Source organism: Fusarium odoratissimum (genome assembly GCF_000260195.1).
Source record: "Fusarium odoratissimum NRRL 54006 unplaced genomic scaffold supercont1.1, whole genome shotgun sequence".
NCBI classification, from domain to species: Eukaryota; Fungi; Ascomycota; class Sordariomycetes; order Hypocreales; family Nectriaceae; genus Fusarium; species Fusarium odoratissimum.
The window spans coordinates 3,670,792-3,694,380 of record NW_022158687.1 but is presented as its reverse complement, the minus strand read 5'-3'; the positions used below and the strand labels follow the sequence as shown (position 1 = coordinate 3,694,380).

At 48.5% G+C, this 23,589-nt stretch overlaps 5 protein-coding genes across 6 annotated transcripts; 2 read left to right on the top strand and 3 right to left on the bottom strand.

The window, feature by feature from the left end:
* Positions 1–1,403: 1,403 nt before the first annotated feature.
* FOIG_01292 (uncharacterized protein) lies at positions 1,404–2,040 on the top strand (the record flags this gene model as incomplete). The annotated part of the gene is made up of 1 exon (XM_031198079.1): positions 1,404–2,040. Exon 1 carries the CDS (start codon positions 1,573–1,575, stop codon positions 2,038–2,040), a length of 468 nt encoding a protein of 155 aa, XP_031073846.1. The 5' UTR covers positions 1,404–1,572.
* Positions 2,041–2,595: 555 nt separating this feature from the next.
* FOIG_01291 (uncharacterized protein) lies at positions 2,596–4,696 on the top strand. Its single transcript, XM_031198078.1, has one exon. It carries the CDS (start codon positions 3,096–3,098, stop codon positions 4,260–4,262), a length of 1,167 nt encoding a protein of 388 aa, XP_031073845.1. The 5' UTR covers positions 2,596–3,095; the 3' UTR covers positions 4,263–4,696.
* Positions 4,697–5,172: 476 nt separating this feature from the next.
* On the bottom strand, positions 5,173–6,878 carry FOIG_01290 (uncharacterized protein; the record flags this gene model as incomplete). The annotated part of the gene is made up of 9 exons (XM_031198077.1): positions 5,173–5,684; positions 5,732–5,802; positions 5,851–5,959; positions 6,009–6,136; positions 6,191–6,300; positions 6,354–6,383; positions 6,437–6,579; positions 6,641–6,694; positions 6,755–6,878. 9 exons carry the CDS (start codon positions 6,876–6,878, stop codon positions 5,173–5,175), a joined length of 1,281 nt encoding a protein of 426 aa, XP_031073844.1.
* A 3,179-nt stretch (positions 6,879–10,057) lies between these two features.
* FOIG_01289 (uncharacterized protein) lies at positions 10,058–12,746 on the bottom strand. Of its 2 annotated transcripts, XM_031198075.1 has the most exons (3): positions 11,989–12,746; positions 11,007–11,935; positions 10,058–10,950 (listed from the first exon to the last, which is right to left on the bottom strand). In XM_031198075.1, exons 1-3 carry the CDS (start codon positions 12,232–12,234, stop codon positions 10,572–10,574), a joined length of 1,554 nt encoding a protein of 517 aa, XP_031073842.1. In that variant the 5' UTR covers positions 12,235–12,746; the 3' UTR covers positions 10,058–10,571. The 2 variants fall into 2 exon arrangements, with proteins under 2 accessions (XP_031073842.1, XP_031073843.1); XM_031198076.1 differs by having other exon boundaries at positions 10,058–11,935.
* A 2,303-nt stretch (positions 12,747–15,049) lies between these two features.
* On the bottom strand, positions 15,050–17,056 carry FOIG_01288 (uncharacterized protein). The gene is made up of 2 exons (XM_031198074.1): positions 16,340–17,056; positions 15,050–15,998 (listed from the first exon to the last, which is right to left on the bottom strand). Exons 1-2 carry the CDS (start codon positions 16,577–16,579, stop codon positions 15,510–15,512), a joined length of 729 nt encoding a protein of 242 aa, XP_031073841.1. The 5' UTR covers positions 16,580–17,056; the 3' UTR covers positions 15,050–15,509.
* Positions 17,057–23,589: the final 6,533 nt, after the last annotated feature.

Sequence of the window (23,589 nt, the reverse complement as noted above, 5' to 3'; positions counted from 1 at the left end):
TTTGGTTGCTCACAACCTATTACGAGACAGACAGCACAAGCACCTCAAACGATATGCCAACAGGTAGGGTTCTTGCAATATGTTGAAATCTGATGGGAAGGGATACACATAATGCATCTAGCATCGGTAAAGTGTAATAAATCCATCATCAATGGGGCCTACAGTTTGTTGGGGCTTTCATGTGATAATGAAGCAAGGGGTTTATATGTAAACAAAACAATCCTACCCTGTACCACATATAAGATGTGAAATTTATCATCATCTTTTGAATGAACTACTGCCACTACCGCATCCTAGCTATCTCACCTGAAATGTCGTTCACGCTCCTTTTTAGGGAGGCCTCATATCCTGAGAGATCCGCTGTTCTCACCATTGCCATGTTGATTAACGGTACGCCTTGATCAACAACATCCACATCCCGCCAAGGTGGGTCATATCCCCAAGCGTTCGTATACCACAACAACAGTATATTAACGTCCCGCTCAATGCATCGTACTCTGAAATTGGATACCTGGAACCGCGTTGCGGTATCGAATCATCGACCCAGAGTCAACAGCTCATGGGCAGTGGAGAGCAAGAGCCATGCTCAAGTCCTATTAAAAGCTCAACAGACTCCAGGTACCCCCCCGAAGCGATCTCGTGAGATAAGATGAGCGCCCCATAGGCCCATAAGTTATGGGCTGAATCAGGATTTCCCATACAGGCAGCAGCTCGTCGCTTGAGAGACTGCTTGTTTTGTTTATTCGACACTGTGATGAGAGTAAACGACACTGATCAGGGGAGTCCATCAACCAGAGTCCCAAGCACTAGATAAGGAAAGTTGCACAAAGAAACAGCCTCAAAGGGCATTGAGTGTAACACGTCAGCTTGACCGCCACATGTCAATAGTTTAGGTGCCAAGCCGAGGAAATAGAGTCTGTGACATTTAGCTTGTACAAAGCAAAGAGTGTTGAGTGTGTTTCTTGGTGCTCGGTCATGGCTAGGTGCAGAAAATGCAACCCTCATCATGCAAAGTGATGGCAAAGACTTCCACGAAAACAGAACAGATTGTGAAGATCTGAGTCAGAGCAACAAAATGCGGCATTGAGTTTTTTCTTCTCTTGTTCCAAGTTGTGAATGTCTCCTGTGGGGATGAGTGACAGCCCTGCCATACTATGAGAATCGAGAACCAAGCTTTTTTATGCCAAAAATGGCTCAATAATGTCTCTGCTCCATCCGTTTGCAGCGTCCATCCATCGTGGACTGCGATGAGGATCCGATCCGGAATCCCGGCTAACAGGTTGCTCAGATATTGACAAGGGATATCATGGTTGTACGCGTGGAGCCCCCCTACTGTGGCTGCGGATGTAATTTCGGACGGTGTTTCACACGGCGGATGCTAAGTGAGAATTGGGTTTAGCAGCCGACGTGGCCCTTTAGCAATGGGTTCAGGTTTGTCCCAAGAGGCTGGGATGCACCAAAAAGCCAAGACATTTAGAATTTTCGTCGGTGGCAGCCTTTGTGCGCCTTGTTCTGAGTGCTTTAATTGTGTGTGTGTGCGTTGTCGTTGCTAGTTGTCGTGATGAGCGTCATATGATGCGTATCATGCGCCTCTGGTGTGAGAGCATTGGAATGACGAGAAGCCAGATGATGACGGTGATGCAGAAGTTGGTGGTCGTTAACCTCTGGCCTTGCATTCGTCAAGTTGGCTGGGCTTGGCACCAGGATAAGCATCGCATCAGCTACCTTACCTACAGGCTACAGGGCATCCTGGGTAGGATCAGCTCAACGGAGTTAGGGCCAACGTTTACGACGGCCTTGTCCGCCTACGTTAGTAGCTGGGAAGTGGGCGTTGAGGGTTCTCGAAGGCCAAGTGCCGGCAGCAAACTCGGTCGTGTTCTCTGCTGTCTTGGCTTAATCTCTCGGGACCGTTTAGTTTTTTATACCATGGTGGATATCAGAAGCTTGGTTGTGGGATCATCGAGTCAGGAATTGGGGCGAAAGAGTGCTGGCATTGCAGCAAAAGTAACAAAGGCCCCAGTGCGTGAATCATTCCTTTGAGGGCCACTAACACAATTGGGCCGTTTGCGGTCTTTTGTTCTTTTTGTTTCCTCTTTTTTTTTGTGTGTGTGTGTGTGTGTGTGTTCCTGCAGAAGGGACCTGCAGTAGACCAAAGCCGGATGAAATCGCGCATGTATAGTTGTTTCAGTTCAGGCACAGCGTGTGTGTGCCTCTATGTGAGTGGTCGTGCATCCACTGCCACGTTAACCCATGTTTCCTTTGCCCACTGTCGCTGTCGTTGACCTGTTGTTTAGGTTCTAAGAGGGAGGCCAGCTCGTCCAATCGGAAACTGCTTTGATGCTACCTGAGGCGGCTGCCCCTGACATACTACCCGCTTTTTGCCAGGGATGGCGTACCCGGCTAGAGATCCACTCTAGCACGGCGCCAGGAACAAGAGCGTCGGCCAATGAAATTGCAGAATGCCTCCAAGCATTTCACCTGAGTCCACCGAAAGCGCCCCAAAACGGCCCCTGCAAGTGGAGGCTCTCGATGGCCCAGGCGGGGGTCTTTCTTCCCAGTCTTTCCAGTCTTGGAAACAAAGATACCAGGTGTCAGGTGAAGACACGGGTATCTCCAACAATCGTCAGCAGGTAAAAGATACATTCCAGTCCACCTCACCACTTGTACTGTACTTCTGGATCATGTCCAAACCACACCACTTGCCTGCCTTATTGCGAGGGACCTCCTTGCTCTTAAACCCTCTATATCCCCCCCATGGTTTCGAATTTCCCTTCCCCTTCTCTCCTTCATCTCGTCAATATCAGCCCGTGTTTTCAACCCTCGTCTCGACTAGTCGTCGCCCTTCTTTATCTGCGTCTTTGATAGATCGCATACACACTCCCTACTCGGCCGTGCCGATCACATAACTACAACTATCGTCTCAGCCCCGATCTTTCGTTGTTGCTTTCACCTTGTCATCCCGACTGTGATCAACCCGAATATCAAGTACAACTTCACATTCATTACATAAGTCGACTGCCGTCTCGGAAAACACTTGGTTTCATCGATCTTTACCCAAATCGCCTTGATTAGGAATACCAGTCATATCAGTCAAGATGATCGCCAACAAGCTCACCATCCTTACCGCTACCGCCGCTCTTCTTGAGCCGGCTCTCGCTCTCGGCCACCGCCACGCTCACCACCAGCACGCCCAGAAGCGTGGTGACTGGGTCGTTGCTACCATTGACGGTCAGGTCGTCTCTTGGGAGAACAACTACTTCGGCCCCGGCGGTGCTGCTCCTGCTGCTACTCAGCCCGCTGCCGCTTCTCAACCCGAGGCACCTTCTGCTCCCGCTCCTGCTGCCGCTCAGCCTACCACCATTATCAAGGTCGCCAAGCCCTCTCAAGCTGCCAAGTCCGCCTATGAGCCCGCTTCCCAGCCCAAGAAGGAGGAGACCGCCGCCAAGGCTTCCCAGAAGGCTGCCATCAAGGAGAAGACTCAGTCCAAGGCCAAGTCTAGCAGCACCCAGTCCAAGTCTAGCGGCTCCACTTCTGGCGGCTCCGCTGGCTTCTCCCACAAGCGCGGTGTCTGCTACAACAACGTTGACCTCGCCAACACTTTCGCCGGCGACTGCAAGAACTGCGGCTGGGGTTACAACTGGGACTCCTCTTCCGGCGGTCTCAAGGGTCTCAACTTCATCCCTACCCTCTGGAACGACCAGCCTCTCCACACCGACCGCTTTGCCGACAACTGTGCCCAGGCTCTGAGTGATGGCGCCAAGGCTATCTTCAGCTTCAACGAGCCTGACAACGCTGGCCAGGCTGACATGACTCCTGCCTACGCTGCCAAGGCCCATGTCAAGTGGCTCAACCCCTATGCTGGAAAGGCCCTCATCGGTGCCCCTTCCATCAGCAACAGTGGTCTTCCCATGGAGGGTGTCGAGTGGCTCAAGAACTGGGTCTCTGAGTGTGAGAAGCTTGGCGAGCAGTGCCACTATGACTTCTGCAACGTCCACTGGTACTCCGAGGTTGAGTACGGTAACACTCTCTTTGACCACCTCAAGGCTTCCCACGAGGCTTGCGGTGGAAAGCCCATCTGGCTCACCGAGTTTGCTCCTACAGGTTCTGATGAGGCCATTGCCGACTGGCTCAAGGATGCCATCCCCAAGCTTGAGGCCCTTTCTTACCTTGATGCTTACTCCTACTTCAAGGTCGAGACTGGCATGCTCATGACCAGCGAGACCGAGCTCAGCTCTTATGGTAGCGTTTACGCCTCCGCTTAAGCTCGCGAAGGCTCATGGCAGATGGCCACTCAGTTCGTTTTATAACTTCTTGTACACTCGCTAGGGAAATACCCAACCATTCAAAATTGGCTTTCGGGAGGGAGGATAAACATTTTCGGTTCAAGGATGGCGCCTGTTGACTTATGTACATATTTTGCATTTAGGTGACCAGGATCTGGCTCACAGTATCCACGTTTATATCGCGGTCAACCTCCTTACCTTTTTCTTATCATCAATTCCGGGATATTACAAAAAGGGAGGACTTGGCAAATAGAACAATTCCTGATCTTAGCAGTTTGATAGACTTCCTTCAGCGTGTAGATAGATCTACGAGCTACGATGACAATGAACAGCGATTTCACTGCTCCAACTACTGTGCCATCCTGTGACAGAACATCTCTACTGCTTGAATGGGTGACGACTTGCACGACTACGTCAAGCTGTCTCATGAGCCTCGACTTGAGACTTTGAACCCTTGCCTTCATCCTAGACCGTGGCCACACCAATGTCTTGATTGAGTTGTGTTGCAGGCTGAGGAATGTTGTGCCATGTGTATGAATGCGGGAGATCAACACCTGACACTATTGTGTCATCCATCCATTCCATTGATGGGTGCGGAACGTCTTTGTCAAGTTCAAGCGTCATATTAACTTATCCCAGAGAATAGATACTCTTCCCAAATCGTGAGGTAATAAGAATATGATTAGATGCATGGGTTTCTGCAACTCTTGGTGATGATTAAAACTAAATATTGGGTATTTCCGCCCCCATCCAAATCACCCCCGATCTTTTCAAATACGCCTAGAACCCTCTTGTCTTTGTCCCAAGAACCTTTAAGCCGAAAACGCCGATTTTTTCTGAGCCAATATTCCAAGCAATTGTCTTCTAAAACAGCCTTGTACTGTAAATTTTACTTGTTCAACGGACGTGAGAACGAAGGTGCCTTGGCATGATGATGTGGCCTGGGGCCACCTTGGATTCGTGTTCGTGGTGGCTCTGCGACTTCTGTGTGGCCTGGAGCAAAAGCAACCGACCGCACCGGAAAGTCTCGGTCTGATTCAATCCCGATATCGTCGTCATCATCGCTGCTCTCCTTTCGTTCGGTCGTAGGCCTGCTCTGACGGTGAATTGTCGTCGTAACGATAACACCACTTGTAGCCCCTGAATGAACTTTGGTCATTTCGAAACCAGGGTCATCCGTCAAAGAGGTGACGGTAGCATGCCCGACAAGAGATGTCTCGTCGTCCACGTCGCGAGGAACGTTGGGAACGTTGGAAGCATGCAGAGAGCTTCTTGGATGAGCTGACGAGGCGCGTCTGCCGATGTAGCTGCCATCCGTAACAGCAGCCGAAGCTGGTTGACTGGAAGAACCAGCACTGTCGCGAGAAGTGACCCATTGAACGACAATGGCCGAAAAGAGGACTCCATATGGTCAGTTATATCCCAGACGCCTTGTTTAAGGTACATACCGTCACTGTTGCAACACATTAGACACACCCAACCCGGCTCGCCATTAAGAACCATTAACACAGTCAAGTTTCTAGTTCATGTTAGGGGTATTCCAAACGCTAGACATCAATGGACTTACACTATGCTGCTTGTCAAGGTACAGCAAGCACCGACGAAAGTACGGAAGGCCACACTGCGGAGGCGGGAGTTCGCATGGGTCTTTGGAAGATTCTTGAATGAATAGAGATCTGACAACTCATTAGCATATGCACGTGAGACTACCGAATGTCGACTAACTTTTAAGAGGGATCAGAAAAAGAATGGTCAGGTAGACATTGACGACGGCATCGAAAGCGATAAGAGGAATCATAGAGATGCTCTTCATGCCGATGAAGCACTCTCCGTTTACAATTCTGGCAATGCGACTAATACCGTTAACAAGCCGTTGGAAAACGAAAGTCAATGCTAGAAGGACCTACTAGATAAAGTTGAGAACGACAACTACTCCATAACCACCAAGAAGTGTGATCATGTTGAACAAGTAAAGTTTCGAGTTTCTTCTTCGTGTAGTAGAACTTCGAATAACATGCTATATACTGTTAGACATGTGACTTCAATTCTCAAACAACATATGAAACTTACAGCTTTCTCGACAAGAAAGACGTATATAAGCTATTCTCGCATTAGTCAAAACCTTCCACAGCACAGTCGACAGGAGAGCCCACAATCTTGGTTGTGACATAGCAGATGAGGCAAAGCAAAATGGCGCCATGGCAGATGTTAAAGCTGCTGTTGACACCGAAGACCTGTTGGAGGATTGCAGAGGTGAAAACAAAACCATAGGAGTCGACGTAGATGACCAGGACGACTATATCATATGTTTAGCCAACAAATTGAACCATATCCTCGCATCAGCTCAAGAGACTTACGCCAAGCAACAAATGGTAACCTGGACCAGGATCTAACGGCAGTAATTCTCTGGACTATTCCATCGTGCGTGTCAGTTTTTAGTGTTAATATCATGAGGGTTTGCAAAGACTTACAAAGAAAGACAGCTAATATTGAACAAGCAGCGAGGGAGACCATAACCGACATAATATCCCCTCCTATAGGAACAGGTTTCGGTAGATATGCCTCGCGAGGCTCGAGAGAAGGCTTGGGAGCCATATTAGATGGTGTTTGAGGACGCTCGTGTCAAAATGCGATCCGAAAGAACAACCAAGCATGCAGCAGAGTTCTTGTTACTATCCCTAGTGATAATAGGCAGATCTTCGATAGAAAGACGAAAATAATTTCAAGCCTTGATCAGAGGGTTGCGTACGGTGATAGTTAAGGAGGAGGAGAAGGACGGGGAGAAAAGGGCAATTGCCCAGACAGGTATAAAGTCAAAGCATAATTTGTGGCTATAGAGTAGAAAGATCAAGCCAAGACACTTTACTGACTGTGCGGAAGCCTCAGACCTCTAGTTCTTCTGCCGACAACCTATCCAGTAGTCTGGAAACTAGGGGTCTCTAGCTCAACCCAACTAATGTCTTGAAAGCTGCTCATGGGTCCGTAAATGAAATAAGCCCCGAGATGAGCCAGAAGCGGAAGAAGTTCAGGCACCATGCAGAAACGCTTTGAGTGGCCGCAGGCACGAATGATACCGGAATACTGAGCGGCATAGCTGTTGAGCCAGGCACAATGATTCGGGGACCAACAAAGAGATCGGTACTTTGTTCACCAAGAAATTCAGTGTGAAGCGACCAACGATTTGGGATGAATATCGAAATAAGGTTAGAGCGGAGTGGTCGTTACTTGATGAGCCACTGACGGTGGTGGACGGGAGTACGATGGGTGATGCTCTTTGTGGGCACTGTAAAATAGTCTGGGATAGCGACGGAGGATCCGAATACCTAGCTGAATCCTTGGCGATGTCCCGGCCTCTGTTTGAGTATTTGATATGGCTCACGAGTGCGGTATGTCACCCATTGTTAGACTTGGTTCCGGATGCAGGTAGGAGAAAATCATTGTATTTGTGATGGTACAATGTTGGTAAAAGCTATTTGATAGAATGTCATTCATTTCGAGTCACAAAAGGTTGACTCGTAAAGCATTTGTTCGATCGATTTTCCAGAAGTCATCCCAATTCTTGATGATTGGTGATTCTATCAAGACTCAGGAATGTCCAGTCTCGGTGCAAACTGTGTTGGCCGATATTGTTGCTTTCCCATTAAAACAATACCAGGGAGAGCTGCTAATGATTACTCTAACCCCTGTCCCTTGCGGCATGGCGTTCGATCGATACGGCTGTGGCTATGATAAAAAAGAAAAGGGACTTGAGATGAAGCCGACCCATTTCGGTTGGGAGTTCGATAGGAGGCGACAAATGGGAATAAACAGATCGACCACACCCTAACTTCGATCGTTCATCGGGTGGTGTAAGCCATCCTCGACATGGATGTGCTCAAACCCGTGGTATGGCTGGACGTTGTGCACTATCGAGTGCGCACTGACAGTGGCATCGATACCGGAGCAACGGAAGAGTGCCCCGTGCAGTGTTGTCGATAGATCGTGGCTTGTGTTGGCTGTGATGGTGTTTTTTCGAGGCTTGAGGAAATTTGAAGCTGCGAAGTGCTCAGATAATGTCTCTCCCTGAGCAAACTAGACGAAAGGGGAGTTGCTATCCAATCCTGATTAAGTAGGTAGGCAGGTGCTAAGGTAAGTTGGGAAGTTGTTTCCCGTCTCGAATGTGGAGAGTTCTTCTGAATCCCGACACCCTGTTTAATGGGTAGGAGGAAACAACCATGTGCTACAGTGTAAACAGGGACCAAATACAGCAGGCAAGTAGAGACTGGGGAAGGGGAACCTCCCAAACCCGTTCATGGTAAAGCCTTCTCAGCTTTGAACAAATCCTTCACCTTCCCGAAGCATCATATTCTTCCCCCTATAAAGGAAGAAAGAAAAACCCCCTTCTCCTTGTTCAAATCCTCCCGTCTTCCTTCTTGCTCTATTGTTAGTACTTAGACCCGGCTAGATCCGATCTATCCACCCCCGGAATCAATCAAGATCCTTCGCGCTAATCCCCCTGACGAGGTCCCGTTACGAAACCCTCTAACACAATCCGGACTGTGCCTCGACTCGAGATTGGCCGACGGACAGTAAATCGGCACCACTAGGGAAACTCCACGCGTATGTGGTTCACCTGACTCGGCAGGAATTGGAGATCCAAAGGCGGCATTGTGGCGGGTAGGTTCTCCCAAAGTCACGGTTCAGTAGTTGCCATCCCGCTTGGCAAAACAACTTTCCGACATCCTGGTGGCAAATAGCTCCAGATATCTTCCCAGAAAGATCATTTCAGGCTGAGGTTTTGCAGCTTGAGCACAGCTCGCAGAATAGCATCACCGATCTTGAGCCTCAGATGTTCTTCAGCCCTCATTGATCAGTTCAGGCTGTGTGCAATGAAGGAGACCTGGGCTGAGTAGCATTGTCAGTATTGGTCGATCTCGACACCCCTGCCCTCTAGTGTCGATAGCTCAAAGCTTGTTTATCATAGGCTGCCAGAAATCCAAGACGACGATTTGCGCTGAAGATTGTTCTGTTCATCTGCTGCTGCATTACCGTTGGTCTGGATGTGGCCCGGGATCATATTTCATAAGCTCACATCGTACCAGCATATTCACGGTATCGGTTTTGAGATCACATACGTTGCACAGGCCTGATTCGCCAACCACTACCAACATGCTGGCTGTAAGTTGCTCATGAAACCCAAGAAAGTTTGCATTTATGCAATTCAATGACTCCAGCGTGTTGTTTATGGTGGGAGCAAGTGACTCTTAAAGTTCTACCTGAAACACGGAAATCAAGGGTGCTCAACAAACACTTCCCACGTAGCGTCATTATCTTATTTCCAGTTGACACTTACATTATGAAGGTCAGGAAACCAATACATTGCCCGAGATCCATTTTCACTGTGGTGGCGATATTTGAGCAACTAAGTTCTTTGTAATTACCCCGACCTCAAGCTGCGGCGGCAATTGTGCCTCCGAAAAGCCACAGCCTGGTTGCTGAACTTAGCATCTTTGGGTTCCAACAGTCTTTGTTGTCCTTATAAGGATGTCAGGATTTATCACAAAGCCCCGTTGCGATGCGCTGAACTCTAACTAACAAGGCTGGTTCGTACAGTCCTGATGATCTACCGAGGTAATAAACCCAAGAGGCTCTCGAGTTACATTCTCCTGCTGACTCTGCGACTTTTACCCTTCACCTGTGGTGCCATGTCACTGGAGCCAAGCTCTGGGTTCGGATTCTCAACTGACTGAATCAGATGCTGTTATGATGCACGATACCGACGCTGGGCGCTTGGTTGCAAATATCTTCAACGAACGGCGTTGCATGTAGGCTTGAGTGAACATTAAGGGTCTGTTTATTCATTGCTGGATTATGGAAGGTTCACTACCATATGCTGGTATCCTAATCAAATCTTTTAGAGGACTCCCGCTGTATAAGGTCTCGATTTCGTATAAGCGTGTATAATAATAAATCATCAAAGGTATCATATGTAAGGTAAGAATCTGCACTCTCGGATAAGCCGAAAGTGATCATCAACCACGATCGTCGTGAGCACGCCCTTATGTGCGATCATCCAAAGAAACGCCTTGCCATGCTTCCCATGTGTGTCCATATTAAAACCCAAGTTATCATTCCTCAGCCTCAACGCCGATCCCGAACATTCTTCTCCTTCAAAACGGTTCACAAATGCATGCAAGGGACCCTTCTGCCCCTGGTTAACTCAAAGTGTGAAGCCTTTCGAGCCTCAGTTCTCAGCCCTAAACTCATATCGCCGGTAACATAAATACTCCGGCACCTCCGTGCTACTCACTAGCTCCCCCGTTGGCTTTCATGATCTTCGACGGCTTGAGCGCGTGTGCGGATTCTAAATCTATCCCGAAGCCTCGCCGCAAATCGTGCACTTTGGCCCTGCGACTCGCCATCGGCCGCTTCAGTAACTTCTGTTGTCTCTTGATTGCTATTTTCATTAGTTTCCGCCCGCATCTGCCGTAATGCTTCCATTTGTTCTTCCACTGTCCCCTCTCGAAGGCGGTTAATATCAAAAAGTCTCGAGAGTCGGTTACGGTGAGATGACTGAGGCGCGTCGTTCTCAGCACCCTCCATTGCCAGAGGTGGCGGCAGTGTGCTAGAGTCGCCAACATCCGCCTCCGCCGATGCATGACCCTTGCCTGGTCGTAAGTCATAGCGGCTAATAACGTGTCAGTATACATAAGGATCGGATCATTTCACAAGGTAGTAACTCACCACAATGGACACGTGCCAGATACGTTAATCAGCCATGGATCAACACATGCTGGATGGTACTGATGCTTGCAGGGCAACACTCTAACATCTTCACCAACCGTAAAGTCTTCAGTGCAGATAGAGCATCCTAAGTGGTCGCTCGTCTCGTCTTCGGCACTCTCGGGAGAAGACGATGCCCTAGTCGCGGCTGGTACGGCATTGGTCTCCCCACCTGGTGCCTGAGCCCCGTCAGACCGTCTGGCCTCACTGAGGCGTGACGCAGTTCGCTGTGTGGCAGCATCGTTCCCTTCCGTATTTTCCAATTCCAATTCGGGGTCTGGCTTTGTAGGCGTCTGGTTTCCAAATTTGACAATTGGGATCGTATCCAATACAGCCCGAGCAAGTCCCTTGGCCCGACTCTGCCGTGGCCGCCCGCCAAGTGCACCTCGTGGCCCGTATCTTTCAGGATATCGGTGGGCTCTCACAGCGCCTGTCGTGATGATGACCAAGAATAGCAGAGTAATCAGGCCAGTGATGGCGTACAAAACACTCATGGCAGCCGTGTTACTACCCCCTTTGCTCTCATCCTTCGGTATCGTATTATCCGTGTTGTTACCGAAGATGCTCGCTTTAACCACTTCACCACGGCTGGTGCCGTTCAAGAGGTTCAGGGCTTGTGTGGCCTCGCCTCCATCGGCCATGGACAAGATACTCGTAAAGGGAAGTTTTTCGACTGGGTCGATGGCACACCATGTGTTGGACGTAGAATACAGGACTATCGCCCTAAGATGAGGATCAAGCTGCATCAATGTGTTGAGCATCTTGTTGGGGCTGAGAAAAGAGTCGCCTTTAGGTTCGTCGCATGACAGATAGGCGATATCGTCTTTATCAGTCACTTTGTTGTAATTTGAAGAGTCCGTCGCAATCATATTACCCGTGATATGAATAATCTTTCGAATCGTTATTAGCATTAACCAGGAAACAGTGCAGAGCCAAGACATACATCTATTACTCGACCGGTGGAATCGTTCAGTCCCAGATTCGATGTAAGAGGGATCACAGCAAACTGCAGCCCAGGGTTCGCTGACAACGAGAGCTGCATGCCGTTGATAGTGGCCCATTCGGGGATTTCGGTTTCGGCCCATGTAGAGACTTCAGTGTCATCGGCAAGGACACCTGTAAGAGTGCAGGCTAGGATGGAGATGAAGAGTGCCATCCTGCCTGTGCTAATTATCGTCGAGAATCTCATGATTGTGGTTGTATAGCGGTGGTGTCGAGGGTAGGAGAGGTGTTGAATAACGCCGGTTGTGGGCGACGGCGAGACTACAGACGGGCTCTATGCGTAAAGTATCGTGTGTGGTCGTCGATTTTGTGTACGTAGGGGCAAGGCTGATACGATTGAAGTCATCGCCGGTTGACGTTTAGGTGGAAGCCGACATGTCGGTTCTGAATCGCATGGGCCGGTCGCAATTCTCCTGCACTACACTCGTCTCGTATTTGTATTGCGGTTCGTTTTCGGTCAGGGGTTCCGCGGGCTGAGTTGGAAAGAGTTAAATTCAAGTTCAAGGCAAATTGATGATGGAGGGAGAAACAGGAGCAGTCTTCAAATCCATCACATCCTGGCCATGATGGGCCCCGTCGGGTCCCGTATCGGGGTGGAGCCCACCCGAAAAAAGTTCCCGCGCGCCCGCTGACAAGCGACAACAGAGGGGAACGGCAACTTCCAGCCACTGGAAACACAGCGTTTTGGCTCAACCAAGCCACTAAGAGCTCACTACTGTCACTACAAGCTTGGCAATTATTCAGAGCCAATTCTGCTTGAATCAGGGCCATCAGTGTGGTTTTGTAGACGTTAATGAATGATGATAACTTGCTTGTTTCAGTTGCTGATCGCTTGAGCTATCTATAAGATACATACCTAAACAGACAATCAATTCATTAAATCACTATGATTGCAATAAAGTATATCCATCTCTTCCGAAACTATAAAAGCGTCTATGTTGGCCAAGCTCTCGACCAACATGATCGCGTGAGGGGAAGCCGCATGGATGATATATCGGTCTTGTTAGTCATGTTATATGGTGATACCCTACATATTCTTAATCTATATGTCAGGTAAGGTAGTTAACGCCAATGATATCTAATGAGATAATCTACACATTCTAAATAAAAAACGTATCCCAACATCTTTTTGTAGTACAATAGGAATCATTGTTGACAATGTAAATATTTCACTGATTAAATAAACTTTATCGTGGTTACTGTTGTGAATTTAAGATATCAAGAGGAGATTGACGCAAGCCCTTGAATTTTTCTTTTAAATCTTGACCATTATAGACAACTAGGGTCTCGTTTATATACTGAAGGGCTTTTATGAATCATTAGATCATCAGATCGACATATTTGAAGTAATATTATAAGCCAGAAAGTGATCAGAGAAAGATAAACGACATGGCAAATTACTCAACCTCCTGTTATTACACATTGACAGATTGAACAATCGAGAATTTCAAAGTAACATGAAATAGAATAATATCATGCGGCAGCTTTAGCCGCCTTATTCGATGTATTTCCCTGGCTATTTTATTGCTCGTCAGTATTCATGGTTGGGCTAATGCTGGGTTATCAGCAAGCATGCTTGAACTAAGTACTTTATCACTTTTCAGTACTTGAATGTAGTCCGAAATAACTGTTCAGAATTTAAAATTAATATAAAACCTTACGAGATAGGCTTTCGATCCCCTCGAGCGTCGTTTTGGCAGCTGAGAGGAAGAGTAATTTGCCACTTATCACTAGGGTTGGAAGTATCGTCGAGCTTCCATTCTGGGGCACTTGAAGATCAATTGAGAGACAAGCAAGGCAACTTTGAAGTCTATGGTATATACGAGTTGAGACAATCAGCAATAGCCCAGGGGATCAGACTCAGTTTCATGAACTTGGTTGTTGTTCAGGGCGCACAATTTGGAATACATATCAAGGGGAAAATATACCACAGAAACATTCTCATAAAACAATAGAGGGTATGGTACACTAGAAAAGATGGCATTTGAATGATAAATAACATTGTGGCTGAACGATGTTATCATATATAAGGTACCTTAGACTGTACCGTTACACTTTCTCGATGTACTATTTACCTATTGTGTTTTCATAGTAACAACCCTCAAGCTCAGAAAGCACAGAGTTTGATTGGAAAGATGTATTTGTTCGGATATATTCTGGGTGAATTTTCCAGGGAAATGATTAGCCCTGGGTATGCCGTTTACAGATGGTGACATGATCATCCATCAGCATTCAAGACGCCAGTATCTAGTGCCAATCCATTTCTAAGAACCCCAGTGCTACATACATTTTAAAGATAACAATGGCTGGCAGCCCAGAGGTTAGAGATGCTTACGAAGACACAGTGAGTAATCAGATATCCTGTTACAATCATAACATCCATTTCCACCTAAGCTGTAAATGGTATAGAACACCAACTCTTCCCGAGAGACTACGCAGGAGTATATACATGGTACAATGTAGTACTTGTGATGTTCAAATAGATATGACATGACCCATAGTCGTGATGAATATGGCCCCACGTCACACTCTTCAAAGGCGTCCAATACAGCTCAGGGCCTGCAGTACCGTTATGGTCATATACTATTTCCGATCGGCAGTTGGGTCCAATTAGAAATGACTTATGCAGGCGCGATCTTGTCCTTTTGTAATAGAAACATAGTATCGGCGAAAAGATGAAAAGGACGCCCAGCTTTTCCGTGGTGCCATGGTAACCTCCTGAAATAGCAAGGCACAGGAGAGATGCAACTATTACCATTGAAGCTAGCTGTAAGAGTTCAGTATGACACAAGTTAGTTACTCACAAATGTAGTGTATATATGCTACTGAGGAAGTGTATATACCTGTTTGCATTTCATAATCTGATACCCACCCTGCACCATATAACACAATCGTGGTCTTCTAATCCAGCACAACTCAACAACTATATCACCTCAAATAATCGCAACAGTTTCTCAGCCACTCTTAAGCTCACTCTGGATATACAAGAACAGCTATATAATAGCTATTGTTGTTGGAATAAAGTTGCCGAGCCGTTGCTGCAAGATTTCACGGATCGGGAATCGCGTTGCTCAAGAGATGCAGGGGAGACCAGATGGCCGCCGCGTACGACGGAGAGATCTTACGCAGGGGCCGGGAATCTATGATAATAGATCTTGGGATGCCAATTCATGTGTTTCACAAAGTGGACGGGAAGATCTGGCTTGTGAGATCTCGGTTTGGTGACTGATTTGTGTATCCGTGTTCTGTAAAGCCGGCAGACCTGATGGCCTTGCACGACCAAGTTGCCAGGCTCCGGCTATGATAAAATTACTCCCGGTTGAAAGTACTTTGGAGGGTAGGCTTCCCACAGAGCCTGGCTCTAATTACAACCACCAGGTACACCGTTCGCTGTAGATATCAATGTTTACTCAACAGAGAACCACCAACCCTAGACCATCGAGCTGTTCACACTCGAGACGTCTAAATCTCCTCCATATCTTCCAAGTCGTCGAGAGCAGGGAAATCGCCCACCTCAACCCGCTCCGGCCTCACAAAGACACCATGCTTGAGCTCAGAGGGCTCGCCCCAGTATCGAGTACCAGCGATGCTACCGTCATTCTTGCCAACGGGCTCATCGAGCTGGACTCCCACCCATGAACCGAGACCGCCGGGGATCTCCTTGACCTCACCGACGTACTGGATGACACCGCGTCGAGTATCCTCACCGCCAACGCGACACCGTCGGCCGACAGCAATGCCCCGCGTGGCAACCTCGCGGTCAAGAGCCTGCAGCTTGGCCTCTTCGTGGCTGGGAGCATCTGGGTCGAAACGGCCTAACTTCTGAGCCTTCTTCCAGGCTAGGACCGAGTCCGTCTTTTTCTCGTACTCTTCTTCGGGCATGACATATTTGTCGACGCCCGAGGTGTCATTCAAGTTGATCCGAGAGGCCGCAGGCCGTGTGTCAATTACCTACCAGGTTGGATCCCTGTCAGCCTTATCCAAAGTATTGGAGGGTAAAAAAAGTCTATGGTGGCACCACTAAAAGAGTGACGATCCTCTGGTCCCTGAACGCGCGCACATACGCAACAGCTCAACTCCCACCGCCTCTCCCGCTCGGCCCCCCCTCGCCACACTTCTCAAGTGCCAGCTCAGCACCGGTGAATAGCATGGACCTGGGAACCTTGAAAAGTCGTCGACAGCAACACCGCAGACAGAAGAGTGAAGGGCAGCGAGAATATCTCGGCCAAGGCACATGGCATGGGAAAGTAGCTGACAAATGAGAGGCCGTGCTATGATGCACTCTGACTTACATGAAGCTCTGCATACGGGGCCAGGGGAAAGTTGGACAAGTGGGTGTCGTCTTCGTTAGGCGCCTCAATAGCGATAGCCTCTGCGCCAGCTGTGGGCTTGAGGGAGAGCCGTTGGCAAGAGGGCGGAACACCAGTGACAGTCTCAAGCTTGCCCTTGAGTTGGGAGATGGACCATGACGGTGTAATGCGACGCTCTGATTGCGCGAATTCTGAGATAACAACGAGCGGAACGTCGGCCATGGCTGACAGAAAGTCTGGATGGATGGATGGATGGATGGATTGACCTAGGAATATCTCGGTGTGTGTTTGGCTGAGACGCTTGTCTTTGCTTTGCTTTGCTTTGGAGGGGCGGTCAAAGAATGAGGTACTTGCGAGACGCCTACGCCGCTCTCAGGATTAGGTAGAGCAAAATGAGAACCGAATTCCACGGGTCAAAGTGGTATTTCCAAGGAAGAAAAGAGCTGAGCTTTGCCTATGTTGGGTGAGAAACGATGACAGTGATCGAACTTGAGTGAGTGTGGTGGGGTTATGATTATGCAGTCCAGGGTTCGAGAAACACCAGCTAATGTGCTAAAGGGTAACTAGCATCAAGGAGGATGCAAAAGCAAGGGCGGAAAAGAATAAAAAACATAAAAAACATAAAAAAAGCAAAACAAAAAAACTAAAAGAAGCACTTCGAACCAGAAGACAGCCTCTGCCGGAACTCAGGGCTTGCGCAATGCAGAATGCAAAAGCACCTAATATCATATATCATTTACATTTCCCGCCTTAGGCTGCTTGGGGGGGGGGTTTCAACTTTTGAAATAGAGACGGGATTGGTCCGTTTAGATCTGAGGCGGCAACGACGTCAACTCCATCATCAACAGGTCCCAATATTACTGTAATCGTATGTACATACGGTAACTCATTAGTGCGAACATGATTACCTGCATGCATTGTACCTAGTTCCCTACGTGCCATATCGTTGGTTAGTCCTTGGCATGCCATGATAGGTCAGGCGTGGTTCTTGAGCTTTCAGCCAAAAGCAACTTGCTTCATCTTGCACAAGCATCCCTACCTAAGATGGAAATTGGAGGGATTCAGCACAGGCATGCATTATCAAATCTGGTATGTAACTCATCAGCTGTCGTCAAAATGAGGGAAAAAAAGCAATTGATGTTCGTCTTGGCTTGAACATCTGCGAAATATCGCAATATGTTCCTAATTTGGAGTGAACTTCATAATGCCGTGTCACGAATACCTCCAGTTTCCTTTTGTCTCTCCACGCATGAAGTCCAAGCGAAACCTGCATGTGCATGTCTGTCTGAAGTCCACTCACAAGAGCACGGCAGCAGATTCTACGTTGCTAGGCTACCTCACATAGATTGTCGACCGGCTAATGGCGGGAAGGATCTGAGATGGATATTCGACTGGGCCTCAAGATATGATACCCTGCCATGATCTGATCAACAGAGACCACTAGGAGGGTTCAGCCATATACCACAAGCTGCTCAAACCTCCATGAGCGGCATTAGCTCAGATATGAATAAACGACTGGCATATTCGAAAGTCTCGATATCGTCAAAGCGCTCATCTGCCCGCTTATTACCACTTTGGTTGAAACTTGTAATCGACAACAAGCCACCCAATTCAGGTCGGTTCCTTGCATTCCGCACTGACTCTTTGTGATGAATTCGGTGTTGTTGCCGTCGACCGGACCGGCCACGCTCGTCAGCCATTGACCCGGACGGCGTTTGTCGGAGCTCCGCGCGGTCCCGTCCGTTTGGCAGCACCCGAACAAAGATTTATGCTGGCTTCTTGCACTGCAGGAGGTGTCGCGAGGAGGCTACCCCGGACCTGACGTCCAAATCTTCGTGCGATAGTGACATCTATGTTCCATGACCGCACGGTGTTCCGCCGCCGTCATGATGCACTAGCTCTGAGTAGATGCTGCTATCCTGCATGCCCTACATTATCCCTCGCGGAATAAATCGCCAACATGGATCATCCCCATATCATTTCTGCAGGCGATGCTACCCGCTGCCACGCCCGATGTACATCAGATACTGGTGTTACATGAGAAAGACCGGTGCGCGGCTCGCAGTCATCGGGAAATCATGGGTTGTCGGCAGTCTCGTTGATCCTAGCAGCCGCAACCCCTAGTATACCCTCCAACCCGTTTGATATAGCTTCCCTAGCACATGATGGTACTCGAAGCCTAGAGACATTGATGATGACGGGAATCGTACTGCCATCGAGTGGTTGGTGATGGGACAACTCAGCACTCGCTGCGCCCCAACAACCCTGGAATAATGCTCGTCCGCTGCAATCGAGGTCCGAGCGCGAAGCTCATGGTCATTCTGGCTTCCTGCAGTTTCCCCTGTCTAAGCATACATCTGTAAGCCAGATAATATATACGCGTCTTCACTTACCAAGCATGCCGTCTTGTATATCAGACCTTTCACTAACAAGAACCACAGTATAGGGCTGACAGTGCCTCGCTGGAGCAAATACGGCAACAAGCTTACCTATACTAGGACGACTTACTCCACGAGATGCGCTAGGATCTGATTTGTGCCAGACTTCGTATGCAAGAAGCTGTGACAAACAGCTGGGAGTTTGACGGGATGAAACGCTTGACCCAGACGTCTATTCCATGCCACTCATGACACGTCACATACCACCCACCAAGGGTTCGCAGCAAAGCCTCTCTGACCTACTGGTTAAATCGGGATTCTTGCTCCTGCAAATATTTTGCAGCACTTTCAATTTCGTCACCCAATTGCCAGTTTGCCCTATCCGAACCGGTCCGGACATTGTTACGAGTGACCTCTGTTGGTGTCCCTCCAAGATGGTATGGTAATATGAGTAGATACAAGCTAGACAAGTAGCTAATCGCACATAAAGGTGTTCATAGGGTAAGCCAATGTGCTCAAGGGCTGGTGAAGTGAGTTTGTCGAGTCCACTCATGCACAATCTGTTCAGGTCTCAGGCTTGGTCTATTCTGAGCCCCGCGGCGTTCTGACGTCAAGGGCAGACCTTGCTGCCCAAGGCTCAATCTCAAAAATTTGAGTATATCTATGGTAAGTGATGAGCGGCTCACCGCTAAAAAAACACAAGAATCATGTTAGTTGTTGGAGTGGGGGTTGGTTTAGAAGACATGACTTCTATAGGAACTGTTCACTGTATTTGGCCTGGCGCCTGGCTCTGTTTCCAATTCAAGATATCTCTTGAAACAACCTTGACTTGCCTGGTGGTACCGATTATAGTCATCAAACATGGCCAATCCTCTTGTCTGTCCACGAGGAGTGTGCATATTGTAGCAAATCCGGCCTGTCTATTATGTCCATCATTAGCTAGGCCAGGTATCCAATCATTGAACCTCCGCACGCTCGATTTTGTTAGCCAAGCGAGGCAAATGACGCGCGCAAAGGACGTGGGTATTGTTCAACTTCTCCTCGTCGCATTCTTCCATAATCGTGTGCTCGATATGTCAGGCACAAACAGACAAACCTTGTCTATTCTTTTGCCTTCATAGAAGGGTATTGGGTCTCAGATTTTAGCAATCTAGTGGGCAAACTAGACGAATCTACGATCCAGGATATCCCCGTTCATGGATCTGTTTACCGACTCCGTTTCTGTGTCCAGTCCCCGCAGGAACACTAGCAGCGTGCTGTGAGTGAGACCCTTCGAGACATCCAGTCATTCCAGCCTTGGCATTAAGCTAGCCCACCGACGGGCTGGATAATGGCTGAAGGAACGACATACACATACGCCGCAGCTTACTTGACATAGGGCTCGGCCTTGGTTCGTCGTAGGAAGTGGGCTTCAGGGCCTGTTCGAGCGGCACCCGCAATGCCACATCTATCATTCTCCAAATGTGTATGGAAGAAATTGGGGAAACTAGCGCGGCTGGACCTCCACCAAATACCAATGTTTTCCTCTCTCTTTCCAAAGGCTCTTCACTCCGATGGAAAAAGCGTGAAACATCGAATGGAGAGGAGGACAATCAAGGTTGATTGGAAAATATTTGCTTTGTTCGCGCATCGAGAGTAATGTGAAGCAGATCAGCTGCCCAAGTGTAGCTCTATTACCGACTTTGCCGTGAGAATTTGTCCCAAACAGACAATATCTTGGCTCGGTTGTGTTTCAGACACTGGCACTTCATGCCAGTCATCGTCATATCCAGTCGCTTGAGGGTAGAACACGAACCCAACTGCTTCGTTGTTCCTGATGCTGAGAAATGGCTGGCATCTACATAGCATGCCCTCTCGAGATCCTGGACTGTAGATCTAGTTCTGTCTCCACACCATCCCTGTAGCTTAAGAACATATGTAAAGAGTTGGCAGCGGTGATTTGAGTCTAGAGGAACGACAGTTTAGCCCAATAGAGACAGCATGATATCGTAATCGCCTGCAGATGGAAGTAAGAGAGGGAAAAATTCTTCATCGAGGTGGAGGCCTTGTGGCGGTCACAAGTTCACAACGTCCATCGAGGTGGAAACCCATCCTTGCTAGAAGTTATCTGGCTGCGGGAGGGACACGACGTGGCACTCTCAGAAGGGCTCGAAATCTAAGCCTTACTATAGGACGAGGACCTATGATGACTTGCAAGATCGCAACACTCAGCCCATCGGGCATAACAGGAATCAATCTCGTTATTGGCGATGATGATGATGGCCATATTCGACCTGAGTGGCCTGCGGGGCCAGTTCGATACTGTTACATCATGTAGACTCACACTAACAACAACGGTTTTTCGTGTAACGCCATCTCTAACATCGCCCAAGTTCCCCACTTCAGATTGGTGACTCCAAGTAAAAATGCAGGCCAATCTTCAACGGCGCGTTCATATTGATGGAGCTGATGTGGGCGCCATGGTGCTCGTGATTGATCAAGTGTCAACTAGCCATTTGAGTGTCCGGGGCTGCGCAACTTCGGAAAAGGATCGAATGCTTCAACAATCTATCTTGCCTGCCATGCAAAGAAAAGTCTTTCGTCCATCGCTTAGGCATTGTTGCTTCCATCCAATGCCCAAGTTGCCTGTTCAGCTTGCGCGCGTGCATGCATCCTCAGACTTCAAGCCATCATCTGGTGCCTGGACACAACAACGTGCATGAAGAACATCAAGCGGTCGCATGATGTGTGCTCAGCGACTCGTAAGTACCAAGGCGTAGCCCTTGAACCCAACGATGAATTGGTTCTTAGCTGCCCAGCATCGATATCAGTGTAAGTTGGCAACATGTATCAACCCCCAACATTGAGCCGGGTAGGTATGTATTTGGCCGTGTCGCACCTCTCTGGACAAGCCTCTTTTCTTGAACCTTCTTTACTGACCGCCAGTTCACCGTCATAATTCATCACTTCCCAGGATATTCCCGGCGGGCATTTGTTAGCGGAAGCTACGTGGAGCAAACGATGACCCGTGAAGAAAGACGGGATGGAGCGTCGTGAAAGAAAAAAAAAAAAGGTCTGTGGTTGACTCTGAGCAGGAAACTTTGTGGCTGGTAAAGCAACGATATAGACATCCAACAACCAGCCTCAAGTCTCCAGATGCAACTGCAGAATGGTTGGCCTGTAAATGAAGTGCTCCACCAATTGCATTGCCGAATGTTTCGGCTGGTCATATCAATAGCTCGGGCCGGGCCTCGATTTGTATATCGGTCTACTAGCAGCATTTGAACAAACGTCAGTACAACCAGAGGAATCCTGGACAAAGGGCTCAGTCGTGCGAGAGACCAAATGCTCAGGTGGCGTGTGTGTACCAACACTCATCCGTGTATGTATTGAAAGCGCTTGTGTCTGGTGCGGGAGCAACGCACAGACAGTCGTTAGGCTCGTGCTTGAAGCTTGAGCTATTATCCAACTGAGGCAAAGCTTGAGTCGGTGGTGAAAGAAGGTGTGGTCGAATTGTGCTGGGCTGAGCTGCCAGTCATGACTTGGTGTTAGTTCGACTTGCAAGGGGTTTGGCAGATGTCAACTCACTCTGGAATCTGGGTCTGGTTCTTTTCTAACCGCAATGGTCTTCGCGTCATCTCTTCGAGAGCAGAAGAGGTTTGTGGATGATGCCCTGAAAGGATCACCGCTGAAACATGCATTGGGCAAGTTTGGCCACTTGTAAGATTCAGGCTTTTTTTTAATGAAAGGTATGAAACGAAAGGATGAAGTCCTCTTGTTGGATGGACGACCTCCATGTCGATATAAAGAGCCGCCGGCTAGTGCCTTCCCGTCCTGTAACAAGGAAGGTACAAACGCGGTCAGAAGAAATGGAAAGGACCAATATCGGAAACCTCTATGGTCAGAGGCCTGCCCAGGAAAGCAGAAAAACTTCTGTTAGGAACGGAACACCGAGGATAGAATCCAGTGCTAACTCAATATGGCAGTTAATATGTGATGTCTGCAATTCGTTGTTCATATTCCAATACATACATATTCCAACAACAGTTGGAATCCATTCGTTATGAAATTAGGTAGTACGGAAGTACAGGGAGCCGAGCGCAGCCGCAAACATGATGAGCTTCCATTGGCACCATCTCCACTGCACTTTAATTAGCACAAGCGCAGGCCTCTTCTCAAACAGTTCAGACTCGATCCTAGCATTCAGCTCCCGACGGACGATCATACCCCATCGACCACTGCGCGCTGACGCTGAAGCTGGCGCTGGCTGGTTGGCTGTTAGCGCCTAGGCCTGCCTGGTTGAGCGTGCTGAGCTGGGCAGGCTGTGATACATGGGTGAGGCTGGCATCTTGCGGTAAGTTTCTGGTACCACAATGTCCAGCGCCCATCGAGGTTCGCCGATTACTTAACGCCTACTTCGTCATAAATCAATATTGTGAATCCATCAACTCTAGGAGGTTTGATGGAGGATATGTTGAAGCGGCCACACTTCAATAAGCAAATCGTCACTTAATTTTGATACCCAACCATAGTTCGCCCAAGAGACACAACCATACAGTCTTCGCAAACAAGCACAGAAAAGTCGAACCTCGTTCTATCCTCGGTGGTGCTTCGAGTATAGTTTGTTCAAATCTGAACACTCACGTTCCAGTCTACCTATCGTAAGCTTCGACTCAAGTATTGCCCAACCTCTACAGCGAACTTGGGCCAAGCCTAATCAAGCCTTACGGGGGCTACCCTGGCATGATGACTGCCACAAAATGCCGCGATGTGATTGACTGAGCTAACTGTCTCAAACTAGGTGGTTCCTGCGAACCCTTGGCTGCCAGTGGACATACCGGTTGAGGCGTCAATTCAATGGTCTCTGTGGTGTCT